The sequence below is a fragment of the Alosa sapidissima genome, chromosome 9 (assembly GCF_018492685.1).
Source record: "Alosa sapidissima isolate fAloSap1 chromosome 9, fAloSap1.pri, whole genome shotgun sequence".
In the NCBI taxonomy this organism is placed as follows: Eukaryota; Metazoa; Chordata; class Actinopteri; order Clupeiformes; family Clupeidae; genus Alosa; species Alosa sapidissima.
The window spans coordinates 4,515,511-4,536,197 of NC_055965.1; the positions used below are offsets into that span (position 1 = coordinate 4,515,511).

The following is a 20,687-nucleotide window of genomic DNA, read 5'->3' on the forward strand; positions in this document are numbered from 1 at the left end:
GGAGGGAGAGAGAGAGAGAGAGAGAGAGAGAGAGAGAGAGAGAGAGAGAGAGAGAGAGAGAGAGAGAGACAGAGGGAGCCAGGGAGAGAGGGAGAGAGACAGAGGGAGAAGAGGAGTGAGAGAGTGAGAGAGACAGAGGGAGCAAGGGAGGGAAAGAGGGAGAGGAGGAAAGAGTGAGAGAGGGAGATAGACAGAGACAGAGGGAATGAGAGAGAGAGAGAGACAGAGGGAGAGAGGAATGACAGCAGGGCTGAGGGGAAGACTAAGTGACAGTAGAGTGTGAGAGTTTGTACATGACTACGCAGTGGGTAGAGGGTACATTTGCTTTATCATTTGCTTTATTGAGCCCCACAGGGAAATGGCAGAAAAACAAAACTATCGAAAGTGAGAAGCAGAATACATCTCTTTTCAGTGGAGACTGGGCACTACACCTCACGGAGCGCTTATAGGCCAAAAAGAACGGCCTACGACTGGTTTCAGGAAGGGGGGCTTGTAATGATATTTAAGCCGAACATCAAGGTACCTAATTCAATTTAAATAGGACAAAAGGCCCTCTGATCCTGAGCCACCCCCACACCCTCGTCTCACGGCACACTTTAATAACCTCTATGGTGTGTGTGTGTGTGTGTGTGTGTGTGTGTGTGTGTGTGTGTGTGTGTGTGTTGGATTAAACTGGGTTTGCCTCCGCCGGGCAGATTTCTCCGTCTGATGCCCGCTGATTAATTAACGGCGCCGATCTACTTGAGGAACCACGACGGCACTGCAGCAGACTGCCGGTGTTTGCCAGCGCGCCCACATGATGTGCCGGGAAGAGAGAGGAGCACCAACACCAGGGCTTGTAGCCGGGAAGAGAGAGGAACACCAACACCAGGGCTTGTAGCCGGGAAGAGAGAGGAACACTGACACCAGGGCTTGTAGCCGGGAAGAGAGAGGAACACTGACACCAGGGCTTGTAGCCGGGAAGAGAGAGGAACACCAACACCAGGGCTTGTAGCCGGGAAGAGAGAGGAACACCAACACCAGGGCTTGTAGCCGGGAAGAGAGAGGAACACTGACACCAGGGCTTGTAGCCGGGAAGAGAGAGGAACACCAACACCAGGGCTTGTAGCCGGGAAGAGAGAGGAACACGAACACCAGGGCTTGTAGCCGGGGAGGCTGCGTGAGATTCTTCCCCTGCTCAAGAGATTGGGGTGTGGACCGAGGGCCACTGTGTTCTTAAAGCAGTCGGTGATAAATAGTGTGGCATCCCTTAATGAAAGTGCAGATTATCCAGTGGCTTGCCACCAGTAAATCTCTTTTAGGGGATGGTTTCGTAGCCTTTAATGAAACGTTTTTTTGGTGTTTAGGTAATTCATCATTACGAACATTCACAACACAGGAAATGGCTGCATTAATAAGTTAACATGAAATGTGTTGCTAACGATTTGTAAGCATTTTGTAGTCCGATTTCTCCTTCTGTGAGTCTACATATTGACCGGAGCTTAGCTGGTGAATCAGACACCCCAAGTATTCTCCAAGGAAATGAGGACACAAACTACTTGTGTATTCCAATAGATATAAACTTTGAAATCGCTAAGACTCAAACAAAAACCAAAACACTACATAGACCAAAGCAATTCCAACATACAGCAAAGAACAAGCGAGATCTGAGAAATGCTAGTATTCACTGCAGAAGGCAAATGTGCCAGACAAATGAAGTGGGATTACAAACCTCTGGGCAGAACGTTCCATGCGATGGTGTCTGTGATCGCCGTGAAGATCCAGTTCAGCTCTCCGAGTGGCGTTCGTCTGTCATTCAGCCTGCCAGGTATTCTTCACAAAATAAATATGGAGGAGAGACAAACAGCAACACAAAGGAACAAACAAGTTAGTATTAAGCTAACAGAGTATGAGAACTTTACAGACACAAGCACATGAAAGGCTCGAGTGCTTGCCAGTCATTTCCAGGCAGGCTCCATTCATCTCCCTCACAGACGCACACACACACACATGCACACGCACACGCACACACGCTATTTAATCTGGACCATTCACGCAGCAGTTAACACACGCCAATTTGCCTTTCAAATAAACACACACAAAATCCTGGCTCTTGCCATTCTTCCTAATGAAAGAAAAAATTAAAAAAGAAAGTTTTATGGCTCGGTGGCTTCGGCGGCCATTAGGGCTCTAGAGGCCTCCTTGCAGCATGAGCAAACCAGTGTAATGAGGCAGAGAGAAGAGCCAGCCTCTCTCCCAGGGCTTCATCACTGATTTGAGTTAAGCTCGTCCTAGTCTGGTCCATGACAAACAGGGGCCCAGTAAAAGCACAACAAATAGGTGCTAGGAATAGGAAACTAGGAGGCGAGGGAGCCATTTTGTGCCCCAAATTAGTTGAGGCTGGGTTAACAGATGACATTTGTGTATGGCAGGGGGGGTGAATAGGAAAGTGGCGAGAAGGTCAGCGACGCTGCCAATTTAAATTTGGCATTCAAGACACACCAGGATTGAGGGGTGTGTGTGTGTGTGTGTGTGTGTGTGTGTGTGTGTGTGTGTGTGTGTGTGTGTGTGTGTGTGTCTGTCTGAGAGTGAGAGAGAGGCAGGGTGAGGAAGAATGGCAGGAAGACAGAGATTGAGTTTTTGTGAGCACAATCAACACCCCGACAGACAGCATTACACCTGCCATATCCCTAGCCTCATAACCCAACAGCTCAAGTCAGGGGAAACAGAGGTGTATTTGTGTGTTGGTGTCTCTGTGTGTGTGTGTGTGTGTGTGTGTGTGTGTGTGTGTGTGTGTCTAAAAGGGGTGAGAGAAAGAAAACACAGAGAGCAAGAGGTAAGGAGAGAGAGAGAGAGAGAGAGAGAGAGAGAGAGAGAGAGAGAGAAAGAGCAAGAGAGAGAGAAAGAGCAAGAGAGAGAGAAAGAGCAAGAGAAAGCGCAAGAGAGAGTGGGAGTGGGAGTGAGAGAATGGCAATGCCTGACAGGAGAGGCATATCCAGAGGAGATTCTGGAGTTCTGCAGTGGCATCTGCCCCTCACTCCCATCCCTTATTAATGTCACCACTTCTACAGGCTTCAATGCATCACCCTTATACTCCAATAGGACCACGTAGGGTCGATTTGTGTGTGTGTGTGTGTGTGACCAAATTATCTGCTCAGAAGACAGAGGGGATGTTATTTAATTTGTGCTATAGGGGGACGTGCAACCAGCCATCTTTTTCATCAGCACCGTGTGGGGCAACGGGCAAAGCCCCTTGTGTGAACACAACTGATGGATGGCAATGCAAGACGGACAGACACAGAGAAAAGGGTAGAGTGAGAGAAAGAGACTGATACAAACAGAAAGAGAGAGAGAGATATTTCCTCCTGCACACCCCCCCCCCCCCCCCCCCCCCCCCTCCCCTCCCTTCTTCACGTTTCTGTGTGGCGACACATTGTGCTCTGTGGCTCTAGGAGCTGGGAGCGATCGATAGCACATCACAACCAGCCATTGCCACCGCTGCCGCCAAAGATGATGGTGATGATGGTGATGAAGATGATGTAGTGACTGGGGACGGAGGCCGTGGCGAGGAGTCGATGAAGCCTGTCGGCCGAGCCCTGAGGCCAGAGGAGGCATGACCGTAGGCGTGGGATGGGGGGTGGGGGTAGAGCGCCATTCCTGTCAGGCGGGGAGAGGGACACCCGAGGGACCAGATTAGACAAATGACCAACGCGCTTTCCGCACCTCCCCCCATCGCCTTCTTCTGGAGAGGGTTCATAGATCATATGCTATGGGCGCGTGCACACACACACACACACACACACACACACACACACACACACACACACACAGAGAGAGCACTGTCTGCACCAGCAGCTTATGTCTTATATCAAAGAGCTGCACGTCTGGCTATCCAAACAGCCATTCATCTTCATGCCGCCCATTCAATCACATGTGCACTGGGGCAGTCGACTGTGAGGCTCACAAAGGCTAAAATGCAGCCATCCCTACAACACGGGCCAATTCAATCATGTTTAGTATTCCTCTCCAAACGTCACAGCTTTTGTGCTGTTTGTAGTCCTGCAGGCCCCCTAAGTGTCCTGGGAGTTTGGCATGTTGTAGGATGTCTCCATGTCGACATCACTCTCGTTCACACACAGTGCCTTCACTGCCTCTCAGCTCCCCAAATGGAGGGTGAAGACCAGTCAGTAGCATGTGGAGCTCAGGCAGCACACAGGCAAAGCGCATGCTGCTCAGAGGGCTCACGGGGATGTCACGGAGTAATAACACATAAAGCTAGGAGGCCTACACACAGTCTTCTTACTCTCACCGAACTTTTAGGGATGAATTATAACCCAGAAGGGCTCATTCTAGCCTGTCCATTGAACTTTTGAACATAATAAAAAAAAAAGTAACTAAATGATTAACTCTCAACGAGCCAAGGCTACAATGTTATCGGTTATAATTGGGCTACAATGTTATCGGTTATAATTGGGCTACAATGTTATCGGTTATAATTGGGCTACAATGTTGTCGGTCATTTTATTTACAACATGACACTTGATGCCTCAAAGTCTCTAAGCATATCATGCTTGGGGCAGCCGTGGCCTACCGGTTAGCGCTTCAGACTTGTGACCAGAGGGTTGCCGGTTCGAACCCCGACCAGTGGGCCGCGGCTGAAGTGCCCTTGAGCACGGCACCTAACCCCTCACTGCTCCCCGAGCGCCGCTGTTGATGCAGGCAGCTCACTGCGCCGGGATTAGTGTGTGCTTCACCTCACTGTGTGTTCACTGTGTGCTGAGTGTGTTTCACTAATTCACGGATTGGGATAAATGCAGAGACCAAATTTCCCTCACGGGATCAAAAGAGTATACTTAAACGTCCCACATACTCGACGCACCCGACCAGTAGCGCGACAATGTGACGTCACAGAAGCGCCGTAACCATTTATACTTGCGCGTGGTGGTCGCAACACTAGTTGCAATATTCTCCTGAACAGAGGTGTCGCTGTTGTGAAAAGACTAACATTAACTACTTACACAGCAGAAGAAGCTGCAGTAAGAAACACCAGTAGCTAGCCTCTGTGGTGGTACTTCAGACTTTGGTTGTTACTATTCACAACTATCATCATTATCATGTAGTTTCCAAGGTGTGTGCACAGGTAGATAGATAGATAGATAGATATATAGATAGGTACTTTAGTCATCCCGAGGGAAATTTTAATAATTTAAACAGTTTAGTTAGCTGGCTAGCTAGCTAGCAGCTGGCTGAGTTTGTGTAATCTCCTGAAGTGGAAAGAGATTTTGTTCAGGCCTTAATAGATATCCTTTGTTTGAAAATAAATCGTTTCTATTCTTTCCTCTTAATTCCATGTGTTGCAACTCTCACTGGTAACTTTGTTAACTTATCCAGCAAACTATTAAAAATTCACGCCTGTAACAAAACACTGCAACTCGCTTGCCCTCGAACTAGTCCATCTTCCTGTTTCCGCCTTGTCGCGCTCGTCTGAAAAAAAAAAGAGTGGTGCGCTACCGTGTGCTACACGGCCAAAACCCTGGCGCGCCAGAGAGATCTACGTCATTTTGACGTCACATTGTCGCGCTACCGGTCGGGTGCGTCAAGTATGTAGAAGCCATTAGACTTACTTACTTATGATGTGGTAATGACATGTTGATTTCAATTAGTGTGCTAATATGAGTTATCCATACCCTGGAAATCCAGAGTTCTCGCGAGAGCACAATTTGAATTGTCTCTGCGTGACACTCTGGCAATGAGTAATGATGCAAGTTACTTTTACCCATCGCAAGGAACCAATCACATCGGTGTCAGCTAAACAGATTACGACAGTGCTGCAACGAATCAGTCAGTAAACATTGGTCGTAGTGTTATCCAATCACGTCGAAGTCCAGAATCAGTCTGTAACAGGGCTTGAAAACGAAATTATTTTTCAAACGTTCCGTTCCGAACGGTTCAGGTAGGCCTATGTTTAACGTTTTCGTTCTTGCATGTGTTCCGCCACCAACATATCGGTCCTGAACCGGTTCGGAACGCAAAATATCGTTCGTTCTTAAAGTTCCGGCAGTGTTTGGAGGGCCTATCAAGTCTATTTTTGTGAACTTTACCTTAGAATAGACGTACTCATTATTTCCCCTTGATTTAGCCTATACCGTAGCTATGCCCAAAAATAATAAATCACAGGCGGCATCCAAAAATATTCAGATGGGCTATCCATCCCATAGCCTACAGACTTACTGTAAGCCTAACCTATGCCTATAAATAATTTCTTATCAAAAATATTTCTGGATACGTGCTAAACTCCTTACCTGGTTTTATCCATATGGATTTCTTCAAAGGCTTGTGCTATAATTTCCAACCTGTCTGTTGCTGACAAGGCCTATCTCAAATTCCCCGTTTAACTCTTCTACATAGAATAGGCTATAATTGCGCAAACATTTCAAATCCCGACTTTAAAACGACAAGGCGTGGACAGGCAAAATAGGCTATTACGCATAGGCTACAAACAATTTCCAAATAAGTTTCAGTAGCCTACGCTACGAGCTGGCCTAAGATCCGAAGTGGCAGACGGATAGGTAGGCCTAGTTGGCTACATAGTGGCTTGTTAGCTCACATTGTAGTGTATATGCAGGCTTGTTTTTCGCACAACCGGAAATAGTCTCCCTGACATAGGATATGCTTTTGTGAAATTTTATAAAATATATAGAGAACGAAAAAAAAAACCGTTATTAACCGGTTTTGTGGATTTCAGAATAACGTTTCTGTTCCGGAACAGTTGAAGACCATTTTGTTTTCGTTTCCGTTTCTGCTCCTCGTAAAATTCCGTAAAATTCCGTACGTTTTCGGTTTTCGTTTTCGTTCCTTGAACCGGTTCGGAGCCCTGGTCAGTAAACATTGGTCGTAGTTTCTAGATTCCAAGGGTCTGGATTTTCCAGGCTAAGTTATCCATACATATCATTAAAACCCTTAGTCACGCTAGCCAACCGCCAACAGCCCTCACCACCTCAAGTGCATTTCTTAGCAGTAGGCCTCAGTGCATTCACCATCAAAAAATATCAGTTCAATATTTCATCAAAACACTTTGTGAGGGGTATGGACTGCCAACCCCTGTGGTTCATCACCCCAACCAGGCTGGGCTACGTGCCTCCACAAATCAACAAACACAAACACAAACACACACACACACACACACACACACACACACACACACACACACACGCCCCAAGCACAGCCATGTCTACAAAGGACATACCACATCTCCCACTGATGTGTCTCGGCTACCAACCGCGTCTGCCAATACAACACCGAAATCGCAGGAAGACAACTCACGGCCGCGCTGCTCTTTACACTGGGCAGCACAAGGACAAATGATTTTCTGAGTCCACAGGCAGAGGGCCGAGGGCCGAGGGAGGGGGGAAGGAGGGGGGACAGATGAGGCGAGAGCAAGAGGAACAAAAGGTGGGACAGAAAGGAAATGGATACCCTGAAGGTGTGGAATCATTTATCTATGCTCGCTCTTATCTTGAAAGGCAAAGACAGACAGGGGCCTCACAGCAGTCGATGTCGTTATGGAAGAGCATGAGGAAATGAGCGCAAGATCTGTCACTGTCCTTAGAGACATGAGACAGAGTGAGAGGGGAAAAAATAAATAAATAAAGGAAATAAAAATGCTCAGGTTAATATAAGAAAGTGGTTTGGCTTCTCACTCTAGAACCTTTTTGACATGGTTTACAGCTGATCTACAGAGACCTGGGCCCGTATTCACAAAGCATTTTATCTTACCATTAGGAGTATTCCTAAATCACACTAAAAGATTTTAGCTAGGAGTTTTCTCTTAAAAGTTATTCACAAAGCCTCTCAGACCTACTCTTAGTAAGGAAAAATGACAACTCCTAAACTAAGAGTGAGTCTTCATTGCTATGGTTGACGTCATTACTCATACACGAGCTTGATCCAAGTGACCACCTTGATTGGCTGATGATTATAACGCGGGAATGATGCCAAAAACCTCCCCTACGACAATGAGTGACAGGTGACAGGTCTTTGCTGGTGAGAATGCATGCGCTACACAAGTACCACGAAGGATAGAAGACTATGAATAAATAGCCTAAATGAATAAAGAGTAAGACCAAGCAAATAGCCTAGTAGCATAATGAAAATACACTACAGATTGATGCAGTATCTTTGCAACATGTTTTAAATGAATCTGTATGAAAACACGTAGCCTACATTCGCAAAGAGGAGAAACAATTTAATTTGATTTACAATGAGACGTTACATTTAGTTTACATGCAATGATGGTTTTGGTTGTTGGTGCCGTTATTGCATCCCTTAGTTACAATGCACAATTATTCCCTCGCAATTGAGAGCTCCGCATGTTCATTTCAAAACATTGCGACGTGAAAAAAGCGGCTTAGGATTGTTTGTGAATAGGTCCTAATGAGTTAGGAGTCCTCTCAACTTCTTTGTGAATTACTCTTAGTCAAAAAAATTAGGAGTCCTAAAGTTATGAGTGACACGCCCATTATTTTTAGGAGTTGCTCCTAAATATGCCAGTTAGGAGCTACTTTTAGCCTTAAAATTCTTTGTGAATACGGGCCCTGTTTGACATGGATTGTCCTCATCTCCGGTACTTACAGTACATTACATGTACTACTACTACTATCTCTTTTATCCAAAAGTGACTTACAAAAATGACGAATAACATTCAAGCTACAATGCACTGGAATCAATGACAGAAAGTCCATCATTTATGCATTAGTCTATAAGGTTGTCTCTAATTTAATTAATGGCCAAGTGTCACTATTCAATACTCTCATACTAAGAATGCAATGAGAAGCGTATGGGTTGGCAATACAACACCTCCTAAATTAGACCTGTGGTTCATGACAAGCACAGCGGCACCTGCCAGACATGACCACTGGTGACCAGTGATTAACCTACATTGTGCACGGAGCTAGACTCGGAGTGACTTCTCACTCTAATTAATCAGCAAAGTAGATCACCCATCAATCATGGGCCAAGAGAATAAGTGAATTGAGAATTGAACCCATAGGTGTTGGTCGCACATGCAAACACACACACTGACCTCAATTAGACCAACACATCGTCATTTCATATCAGCCATCTTGGCACCTGCCAGAGTCCAGTGGGTGACCACCGGGGTGATGCTGCTACCCAGCGTCCACACAGCGGAATTCCCCAGCCCCGCCTTTCCCTAGTTCTCTTAACGAGAGCAGGGACACAATGCGTGGGGGGTCTTGTCCACAACAACCGGGGGGATTTCTGGCTTTAATCTCCCAGGTGTCAGCTGAGCTGAGACGAGGGGGGGGGAGGTGGGGAACGCTGGGAAGAGTGGGGATCGGAGGGAATATCCATTAGGAATGGGTCCTCGGCGACGTGGCTGCTTGTGGGAGACGGGGCCGGAGTCAGGGGGAGATGAAACTGAGGCTGTCAGCGTTCCCATGGAGGTGTCGCCATGGGGGGCGAGAGATGCTCCATGACAACCATTGCAGAAGCTTGGCGCTCGGGGTCCTTTTCATCTCGGCCCAGCACTGTGATGAATAAAAACACTGTGTGTGTGTGTGTGTGTGTGTGTGTGTGTGTGTGTGTGTGTGTGTGTGTGTGTCTGTGTGCACATGTATGCAGTCACGCATGCAACCGTGAAGGAGACACGTTTGTGTAGGCATGTGTGATGACTGCTAGTGACGGAACACAATACCCTCAATTAATCTGAAGTGTTGTACGAATCACTACATAACTACTGTGAAGCAAAGCAAAACGGCACCAGAACCCCATGACCATGAACAACACGTTTGCCATTACAGAGAATACAAGAGGTAGGAGTGGCTCGCAACAGAGTGTGAAATTGGACCTTAATGTGTGCAGCATTTGGCTGCGTTAAATGCATGGACGTGAATACACAGATCTAATATCTCTGTGTGTGTGATGTGTGTGAGTGTGTGTATGTGTGTGAGTGTGTGTATGTGTGTGTGTGTATGTGTGTGTGTGTATGTGTCCGTTTGACAGCTCTTGGCGAAAAGCAGTGTGACACCGGGCCATGTGACGGGTGACTCAGTCTCTCCTGCCGCTTCCAAAGCTGGAGGCAAAATGTCATCCTCCCCGCGTGGCCCTCAGCGCTGACGAGCACGCCTCGCTGGTCACGGTCAAATCGGCAAGCTCAGCGCATCAATTAGCGTCACGTCTGCCGCGCTCCCCTCCCCAGCCTGTCCCCGCCACAACTCGTCTCACCGGCTTCGTAATACAAAGCGCGGCCTAGTCTCACTAAAGCCTTGCGGGAACAACAACACCAAGAATAGAACAGGAAGTAATCAGCGCATTTCCATGTGCCATGTTAGTGACTCCCTGCAGTTCATCTCAAGTCGCTGGAAATACCCTCCCAACCCGCCCGACGGTACCAGCTCCCAAAACGAGACGGCGGCCCTTATTTCTCTTCCCCCACTTGGCATGGCAGAGAAGTGCTCGTCATTTATCATCTTTCAGGGCACGGGAGCCTGGGTGGCACGGAGGCTGGCACAGGCCCTGGGCTCTCAGCTGCCACGGCTCCTCCGAGGAACTGTGCTCGCGCTCTCTCTCTCTCTTTCTTTCTGTTCTCTTTCTCTCTCTCTGCGTTTCTCTCCCTCTCACCCACTGCCTGTTTCTATTCCTCTCTCTCTCTCTCGCTCTTTCATCTTCTCTCCCTCGGTCTCTCTCGCTCTCTCTCTCTACCTCTCTCATGAAAGTGAGCTGAAGTAGAAATCTCACGCATGAGGAGCTTTAATTCCACTGTCTGGTCTGCTGGAAAACCCTGCGTCCTCACAGCCCACAGCTGCATCATCATCAGGCGTCTGCACTGCTGGAGCAAACGGCTCCCTCCAACACACTAATATTTACCAAGTCGTGAGTGCTTTGATCCACTGCAGCGGCTGGATGGAGACAATCTTCGGCGTCGCCCTGCCTAGCCCCTCATTACCAGCAGTGAGATGATCGTCAACATTGCGCTTTCATGAGCCAGTTCCATTATTCAGCTGCATCCAAAAATCACAAGAGGATGCCTGCGGCGTGGTTCCTGGAGTAGCCCAGACAAAGATCCAGACTCTCCGCTCTGTCTGCCTGGCTGTCTGTCTAACACAGGAAGCCTGCCTCTCCTGTGGCTTCAGAGGCTTCTATGACTTCCTGCTGCAGACGGGCTTGAAGAAGTGAAGATGGTCATGAAGTAATCTATTCAAGGGCAGCACGGTTTAACTGCTACTTTTCTGACAGATATTTTGATTGTGATATGATTTGCAAGTCAAGCTTCAGTTCCATCTTCCAAATTTCACTTGAAGTTGGGCCACTTTTGATTGGTGAGCATTGAGCATGCCTAGTGCATGAGAAGTACAGCACTTCTGTTAGTTGAGCTTCACTGTCTGCCACAGTGAGGATGACATGATTATAAAAATCATAGTTGTGACAAGATCAACCACTGGGACAGAGTTGTGAGCTGCACAATTACTTGCCGCCTTGGCGATTAGCTAATTGCATTAGTTCAAATTGTTATTTCGATTAAACATTAATTAATTGTGAAGCCCTGTTCAAACATCCTCCTTGTTATTAACATTCTGTGTGTCGACTTGAGGTTTGAAGCGTGGCGGCTGCCAGGGGACACGTTGAGCCGAGCGCGCGGTCAGATCAAAGCTTACAGTAAGCCGAGTCGGGTCAGCGTTGTCTCTCAAGGACGCGGCTCAGGGTCCAACTGGGGAAAATTATAAGATGATCTTTTTGGACTGTTTGTCGAAGCATATTAATATTCTGATCCTAAAATGTCATGTTGAATGAAATTCCAAAGGAAACCACAGAGGTGATCAGACGTGACTCAACTGTGGGAGTGAGATGGGTCAACTCAGGAGGTTATAGCAGGGCATTTGCAGGGCATCATAGGATGGTCAACCTTTTGATGTGCCCAATCTACAGATACAGGGTCTGAAAAAAACACAGTTTTTCAACGCAGTTGTGTCCTGCACTGCTAACATTAGTCCCAGCAACATGTCTTTGGGTGTGGGGGAGTGTGGTGTACACACTGTAAGAAATGAATCCTGCATTGGATGAGTGATATCATTTCTCCAACCAAGATTAAGTTCTGATGGCAGGCCAGACAGTTTGGCGCCAGTCGCCAGGTGAGGTGTGAAACACCAACAATCATAGAATGGGTTTTGTGGGGTAAGCCACTGAGAACCATCCCAGCCAAAGGTGTGAGGTTAACTCAATTATCATATACATAGGACAAAAGGCTATCTGGGTAGAAGCCAGATTAATTTGCATTGAGACCAGCATATAATGACTTGGTTGGTAAGTTGGTAACTTTTAGTTAGTTCTTTGAGACAGGACGAAGTAGTTCACCCAGTCAGGACGAAGGAGAGAGAACTCCAGAGAATATGCCAAGGGCAGGCATAGGTTGAACCTTTGTGAACCTTTCTACCATTTTACACTGGAATAAAGCATTTTGCTGCATCATTCCGAAGAAGAGAAAACCTTTCCTATTTTTTCTTACAACACTCAATAGCTCTGACCACACAGCAGGATGCTCAGCTGACCCTGAAGTTCAAGCCAGTTCTAGCTTAAAGTTCCACCAAAACACCACAAAAAAAAAAGTTTTATTTGTGCCCAAATAAAAGGTTATGTGATGGTCTAAATAAAGTGATTTACTGAACAAAAGTGAGTGACTGAACAGGGGAGCAAGCACAGCCCTTCCTCTGCCAAGTAAGTGAATCTCTGCAAGTTCATCAGAAGATGCTGAATATCTAGGACAATGCGCCATAAAAAAAAACAATATGTTACCCCTGATACAGGGCTGTGACAACTGAGTGTGATGCCTTTTCAAGATGATGCCTTGATGATGATTTTATTCTTTTTTCAGACCCTTTCACACAACTGTAGAGGACCTGTGTGTGCATGACAGAGCCTGGTGTATTATGGGCCGAACAGAAGCAAGGGAAGAAACACCTATCATGTCAGTGTGGGACCCTTTCATCTGTTCCACTGTTCAAAGGATGTACGCTCCCCCTCCCCTCCCCTCCCCTCGGGGTCAACATCGTCTTTCATGCCTCAGGTGGTTGGCACCTCTCCATCATCCTCCATCACATCTGGAAGACATGCCGTATAAACCAAACAGTGTCGAGGGGAAGCTTACGGATCCCATGAAAGGGATGGAAAATGGATCAAGTGAGGGAGAGATTTGGGTGTGGTGCTGATGGAGATGAGGAAGGGGAGAGGAGGAGGAGGAGGAGTTTCCCGGAGGAGAGCTGCGTACGCCTGCACCTGCATCATCCCCATGACGACCGGGATAAGCGTGAGAGCTCCGGGCAGAGGGCCTGTGCAGACACTCTGACTGCAGCGTGACACTATGAGATACAGCTCAGCTTAACACCCTCTAATTAAACTCCTGAGGAAAGCACCGCAGAGGGCTGTGTGTGTGTGTGTGTGTGTGTGTGTGTGTGTGATGAGATATGACTGGGAGCCAGAGTACGTCAGTATGAAGCCTGCGATTGTCAATGCATGTGCATATATAAGAAAAAAAATTTGAATACCCCTGCAGGAAAAAACCTACGTATGTTTGTGAGCTTAGTTTCTGGGTGTGAGTGAAGGAGAGTGTGTGTGTGTGTGTGTGTGTGTGTGTGTATGTATGTGTGTGTGTGTGTGTGTGTGTGTGTGTGTGTGTGTGTGTGTGTGTGTGTGTGTGAAAGAGAGAGTGTGAGTGAGAGAGAGAGAGAAAGAGAGGTGTGAGTGTTTGTGTGTGTGGGACAGAGAGACAAAGAGACGGGGGGGGGGGGGGGGGTAAAAGAATAACAATAAAAATACAGAAGCTGCAGAGAGGGAGGGTAAAAACAGGAGAATGCGAGCTGGAGAACATGCCTGAGTCTGGGCAGAGTTGGGGGAATTGGGAGGCATTTGTGAAGCCTCAAACTTCGGAGGTTCTCTCTGCCCCGACTGCCTCTGTGTGCTGTAATGACTTTTGGGGGCTCCATGCAGATCCATATCAATTGGAATTCCACATCTCACCCTCTCTCTCTCTCTCTGCCTGCTTCTTTTTCTTTCTTTCTTTCTCTCTCTCTCTCTCTCTCTTCTCTTCTCTTCCCTCTGTCTCTCCCCTTCCTTCCTTCATTCCTTCTCTCTCTCTCTTTATGTATAATTCACCAGCCCTCTAGACCAAATCCTCTCCTATCTGCCAGAGGACTAACCCTGTGCTTTCCAGCCGCCTCATCCAGAATATCCATCACCTGAGCGGTGACTGGAAGGCAGCGTGGTTGCGCGGCAGCTGGCGGGAGAAGCCGGGGCTTTTTAACAAAAGAGGAAGGGTTTTAAAACAGTCAGCGCCGCTTTTAAATGCTGATGGAGTCAAACGAGGGGAAAAGAGAAGAGTGATACAAAACAAAAGACAACAGCAACAAAAGCAGAGGAGAGAGGAGGGGTGGGGGATATATAGAACCCTAATGTACAACTCAGCAAGGGCAAGCCGCCAAGCCTGCACAGAACAGTACAACTGTATGTATGCGTGTGTGGGTGTGTGTGTGTATGCGTGTGTGGGTGTGTGTGTGTATGCGTGTGTGGGTGTGTGTGTGGCTTAGGGGAGAGACAGAAAAGAGAATATGTGTGTGTGTATGGCATGCATCACAAAGTGATTGTGTATCTATGGCACTGTGTGTCTATGAAATTGATTATGGTGGGACTTGTAGGGCATGTAGGGCTACGCGAGCGCTTCTGGGTGTGTGTGTGTGTGGTGTTGTGTGTTTCAGAAGGAACCATAAGACAAACGATAACAAACAACAAAAACAAACAAATAAGCGGAAACGTGAACACCTACTTCTCAATCAGGTCCAGCGTCACCCCTGGCACGAGCTTGGCACTCTTCTGCATGCAGAACCTGTTGGCACACAGAACAGAGAGGAGCTGAGCAGGTTGGCACTGCCAGAGAACCGGAACATAGGAGGGGCACCACTTCACCGCCAGGGACATGGGGGGAGACTGAGATCAGTACTCTTGGTTCTTTTGGTTCCACTCATTTCCTTATTCTGAATCTCTAACCTCTACTCCACTCCACTCTCCATTTTTATAGCCTGTGATTTTCGTTCTGCATTTTTATAGTCTGTGATTTTTGTTCTGTTCGACTTGATGCACAGAAGGACATGGTCAATTTATGGAAGCGGTAGACTGTTGACTACCAATCCAACAGAATGAGATACAGTAGCATGGTGCTATATATATAGCGCTGTCAGCATGAGATAGCATGGTTCTGTATAGCGCTGTCAGAATGAGATACAGTAGCATGGTGCTGTATAGCGCTGTCAGCATGAGATAGCATGGTTCTGTATAGCGCTGTCAGCATGAGATACAGTAGCATGGTGCTGTATAGCGCTGTCAGCATGAGATACAGTAGCATGGTGCAGTATAGCGCTGTCAGCATGAGATACAGTAGCATGGTGCAGTATAGCGCGGTCAGCACCTCACTGAGTACACATCTGAAAGTGCACCTGTGGGAGTTGCAACTGAAGACGCTGGAAATCAAAGTGTGTAAGGAAACCAATGTATTCCCGTAAACGCTTTTCACGCCAATAGAACTTTGATGTTTTAGCTGTTGCAGAGCAAATATCTCACTTTTTATTACAATTACGCCAAGTGAATGGGTTTGTTGTGGAATGATACGAAAGAGTCAGATATCCAAAACCTGCTGCCATTGGCAGTGGCCATTAATTTCTTTCAAAGTGCTGTGTGTTGTTTTTGTTTATGTGAAAACTGAAAAGTGTGAGGGCAGTCTTTAGAGGACTTTCTCTGAAACTTGCCAGACATATCCAGGAGGCTGTAAATCAATGTGTATAAGAAAACCAATGAATGCCCGCAAACATTTGTTCACACAAATAGAACTTTGAGGTTTTAGCTGTTGCATAGCAAATGTTAGCCTGGAAATATCCAAAGGCTGGTAACTCTCGATTGGGAAACGTTTGCAACACTTGCATCGCAATGGGCACTAACTTTAAAACCATTGGTCCAGCCTTACCAATCACATTATTCAGAGATTCCTAACGTTACTTCCTACTTCGCCTAAACGTTACAAACTGACAATAAAACAGCATCAGTCAGGAAACAATGTATGTGGGTCTACATTTACTGTAAATAAATTTCTGCATTTTTCCAACTGCATTTTTTGGTGTTTGCAGGTGTTGCTGCTTCTGTTTATCACAATAAGTTTTGTTTTTTCTTGTCTGAGGGAAACGGTTATGAACTATGGTGATCCAGAGTAGAATTCCCTGAAAGAAGATCTAAGTAGGCAGGGCCAGGCTAAGCAAAAGTCTCACTTTCATTACAATTACACAATAATATGGTTAAGGTAGAGTCAGATGTCCCTTAGGATTTTCCCCTTAGTTAGACTACTAAGGTCTTTTGTGCAACAGTTTATGGGATTTCTTACAAGATAAGGACAAACCCTTAAATACTAAGGGAAAATGTTAAGGAAACCTTAAGGAGAAAACTGTGTTTGTGAAAAGGGTGTTTGTTCAACCGTTTTTATTTTAAGGGACCCTTAAATCAGATTTTAAGGGAAAAACTTAACTTAAGGTGCTTTGTGCAACCAGCCACAGGATTTTCCAGGCTACCAAGTGAATGGGCTTCTTGTGGAATGATAGGAAAGATGAATCAGATACAAAACCTGTTGCCATTGGCAGTGGCCATTCACTTCTTGCAAAGTGATGTGTGTTGTTCTTGTTTATGTGAAAACTGAAAAGTGTGAGGACAGTCTGCAGAGAACCTTTCTCTAAAACTTGCCAGACATTAATACAAGTCCTTAGACACGTTGGGAACAGCGGGCCTTGACCCCAACGCACAGCACATCACTTTGTGAGCACAGCAAAGAAAAGCAGAGGCAGAGAGGAGAACAGAATGGAACGAGTTCAAAGTAAAAAAAGGCAAAAGTCAGAGAGTGAGAGTGAGAAAGAGTGCAGGAGAGAAATGAGCCGGCTTAATTCTTAACTTTTTTTTTGACGCTGATCTTTTTATCCACGGAATTAAAGCCTTGTGCTGCAGTCGCGCTGAATCATCGTGATTAGAGAGAGTACGGAAAAAACTGAACTCAGATGAAGCTTTACCAACACCCATTTACATAGACTCCCCTACTCCTCATTACACACACACAGACACACACACACACAATTTACATAGGCTGCCCCAATCCTCATATCGAGCCTCCTCTGAGCCTGAGGTGTTAAGAGTGCAGACATTACAGCATCTGACTAGACATAACAAGTTTGCAGCTGGGAAGGGGGGCAGAGAGGGTGCGTTCATAACGCTTTTTGTTTCTTGACCCGCTCACTTTCATCTCATCTGGAGGAGTGGGGGAGTGGGGGAGCGGGTCAGCACAGCAGCAGCAGCAGATTTCGCCGCAGAATGCTGACACAATGCTATCTGCGCCGACAAGCCTCTGGCGCTGAAGACGTTGATGTAGAGCGTGGACAGCAGGGTCAGCAGAGGAGGCCGGGCAGCGCTCCTACCCGTCTCTCTCTCTTTCCTCCACACAGCCCTCTCTTCTGGCCTCGCGCTTCATACAACACACCACTTACACCCTTTTCACTTCCACACCTCTCTCTCTCTCTCTCTCTCTCCATCTCTCTCTTGCTCTCTCTTTCGTTCACCACTTTCCCTATCAATCTCCATCTCTCTATCAGACACTGTGTAAACACAAACAGTGCGTTCTCCGTGCCCTAGCGTGAGGAGAGGCTACATGAGCACAGCCTTAGACGCTGACTTGGGACAACTCAACTCCATCTCGCTCCAGAGTAGCGCCCTATAGGGGCTTTCACTGGCAGAACACACACAGCGCTAAAGAAGAGGACTTCATACTGCACTCTACAGTTGGGTATGGATGACCCACTCTGCACTGACGGGCCTCGTCCCTGACCTCTTCACATGGCTCTCTTGAGCCCATCATGTCCAATCTGAGTCAAGTGCCTAGCGGAGCACTATAGGGCGTTTGGCCTCTCACGCAGTATGTCCTGCCGTGGTGGTGCGGTGCGACCCCACTCTGTCTCTCTGGGAATGTCCTCGGACGGAGGGGAGCTCCTATTACATAAGGCCCTACAAGGAATCCGATCACTTAGAAAGGAAGGGAGAGAGGAAGAGAGAGCTGAAAGCATGCGGGAGAGGGCTGAAATCAACAGTAAGGACAAGGACCGCTGGATGGAGGCCATTATGCCAGAAAGGAGGAGCGCAGTGATATGAGTGAATGTGTTACCATGTGATGTGTGCAGATGTGTGCATATGCAAGCATGCGTGTTTTTATGTGTGCGTGTGCATACAGTACATATGTGTGTGTGTGTGTGTGTGTGTGTGTGTGTGTGTGTGTGTGTGTGTGTGTGTGTGTGTGTGTGTGTGTGTGTGTGTGTGTGTGTGTGTGCGCATACATGTGTGCGTGTGTGTATCAAGGCTTTGAGCCGGTTCACGGAACGAAAACAAAAACCAGAAACTTTACATTTTTTCATGCTCCGGAACAGAATCGTTTATCTAAAATAATGGTAACCGGTATTACCATTATTTTATACCGTTATTTTTTTTGTTCTTTGACAACATTTTTCTGTTCAATATGACTTGGTGAGGTTGACTTCCGGTCATTCACTCGTCAGGAGAAATGTAATAGAGAAGCTTGCCGCCAGCTGTACAGGCAGAATCTTTTTTCATTTCCCTCTGGGCCCTGACAAGGTTTTGGCCATTGTTTTATAAGTTTAATATTCACAATGGAAGCTATGCACACACCATTGTGGTTTTATATTGTCTGATGACACAAGAGAAACAAGTGCACTGATTGGGCCCTGACCAGGTTTGATCAATTGAAGTTCTCTATGACACCTATGTAGCCTGCCCTATTTGTCATTTGCACCCATTGAGCTATGTAAGAAGTATAATTCTATCTATCTATGTAGTATTCTCCCAATATATGCTGCCTCTTGGCTCCATTTTTAACAAACATAACATTCAATATCACTGCTATGGTGATGACTCAATTTTATCTGCCATTAACAGCCGATAGCTCCTGCACCTTGGAAAGCCTGTTTAACTGCTTTAATGACATAAAGAGTTGGATGGCTGCAAACTTCTTACAATTAAATGAAAAGAAAACAGAGATAATTATTTTTGGTCCACTCAGCTCTGTTCCTAAGATAAGAAATGCACTTGGGCCACTGGCTGTAAATTGCCACAGTGAGGTCAGAAATCTAGGTGTTTTCCTAGATTCCTCTTTGAATTTCAATAAGCAAGTCAGTAGTGTGGTTAAGGGAAGCTTTTTTCAACTAAGACAAATAGCTAAATTAAAGCCCTGGCTCTCATATACTGACTTAGAAACTGTAATCCATGCTTTTGTTACATCTAGGCTGGACTATTGTAACTCTCTGTATTTAGGTCTGAACCAATCTACCCTGGCTAGACTTCAATTAGTCCAAAATGCAGCAGCTAGGCTTTTTACTGGAACAAATAAACATATGCACATAAGTCCTGTGCTGGCCCAACTCCATTGGTTACCTGTCAATTACAGAATTCATTTTAAAGTTATACTTTTTGTTTTCAAAGCCCTAAATGGAATGGCACCACAGTATATCTGTGACCTTTTAAGTTCCTACTGTCCTTCTAGGCCACTGAGGTCTTCCTCACAACTTCTCCTATCAGTCCCAGAGGCAACCCTTAAAACTAAAGGTGATAGAGCTTTTTCTGTTGCTGCCCCTAGACTCTGGAACAATCTCCCTATAGAAATTAAGTCCTCTCCCACCATCAGTAGTTTTAAATCAAATTTAAAGACCCATCTATTTTCTTTGGCCTATAATGTCCATTAATTTCTCCCCTTGTTTGGTTGTTTATTTTTATATTATTTTTTATTTATTTAATCTTATTTCTATTTCTTTTCTGCATTATATTAACTGGCATCTTTACTGTACATCTTTCTCTTGGCCTATAGTAGTAGTAGTTTCAGTAACCATATGTTTATTTTTATCTACAATCATAATCTGTTTATTATTATTATTATTATTATTATTATTATTTTGTATTTTCATTTATTTATTTTAATTTTTTGTCGTTTATGTCTTTATTTTTTGTTTTTATTACTGTTTATTTTATTTCTGAGCACCTTGGGTCAATAACATTGCGTTTAAGTGTGCTATATAAATAAATATGACTTGACTATAATGGATGTGTTCAGTTGTTTGCCAATAAACAACATGGCAGACATTTTACTTAATTCATGTAATACTGAAAAAAATGAAGGCGTGTCGGAATTACAGTTATGCCGCTTACATAATGTAGCCTAGTGATTTTTATTGATGACAGGATAGAGACGTACACTAACAATATCATTTTAAAGTCCCAATGATCAGCCTTCTTGTTTGTATGTCCTGCAGCTGGCATGGAACGTTATTAACCGGTCCGGGGACTTGATTTTATTGTTCTAACCGGTTCAGGAACGTCAATTTTAGGGTTGAACCGAAAACCGGAAACGTTAAAATACGGTTTCTGTTCGGAACGAACCAATTGGGAAAAAATTCTGGTTCAAAGCCCTGGTGTGTATACATGCATGTGTGTATGTGTGTGTGTGTGTGTGTGTGTATACATGTGTGTGTGTGTGTGTGTGTGTGTGTGTGTGTGTGTGTGTGTGTGTGTACATGCGTGTGTGTGTGTATACGTGCATGTGTGTGTGTGTGTGTGTG

The 20,687-nt window shown here is 45.9% G+C and overlaps 1 protein-coding gene across 11 annotated transcripts in view; it reads right to left on the minus strand.

Moving 5' to 3' along the window:
- Positions 1–20,687, minus strand: part of rptor (regulatory associated protein of MTOR, complex 1) — a 154,312-nt gene that overhangs the window by 59,293 nt on the left and 74,332 nt on the right. For all 11 annotated transcript variants that reach the window (XM_042104678.1, XM_042104676.1, XM_042104674.1 and 8 more), the window contains 2 exons: positions 14,813–14,872; positions 1,712–1,812 (listed from right to left, as the gene is read on the minus strand). In XM_042104678.1, the coding sequence (XP_041960612.1) occupies positions 1,712–1,812; positions 14,813–14,872 (161 nt within the window). The remainder of the gene's footprint in view (positions 1–1,711; positions 1,813–14,812; positions 14,873–20,687) is intronic.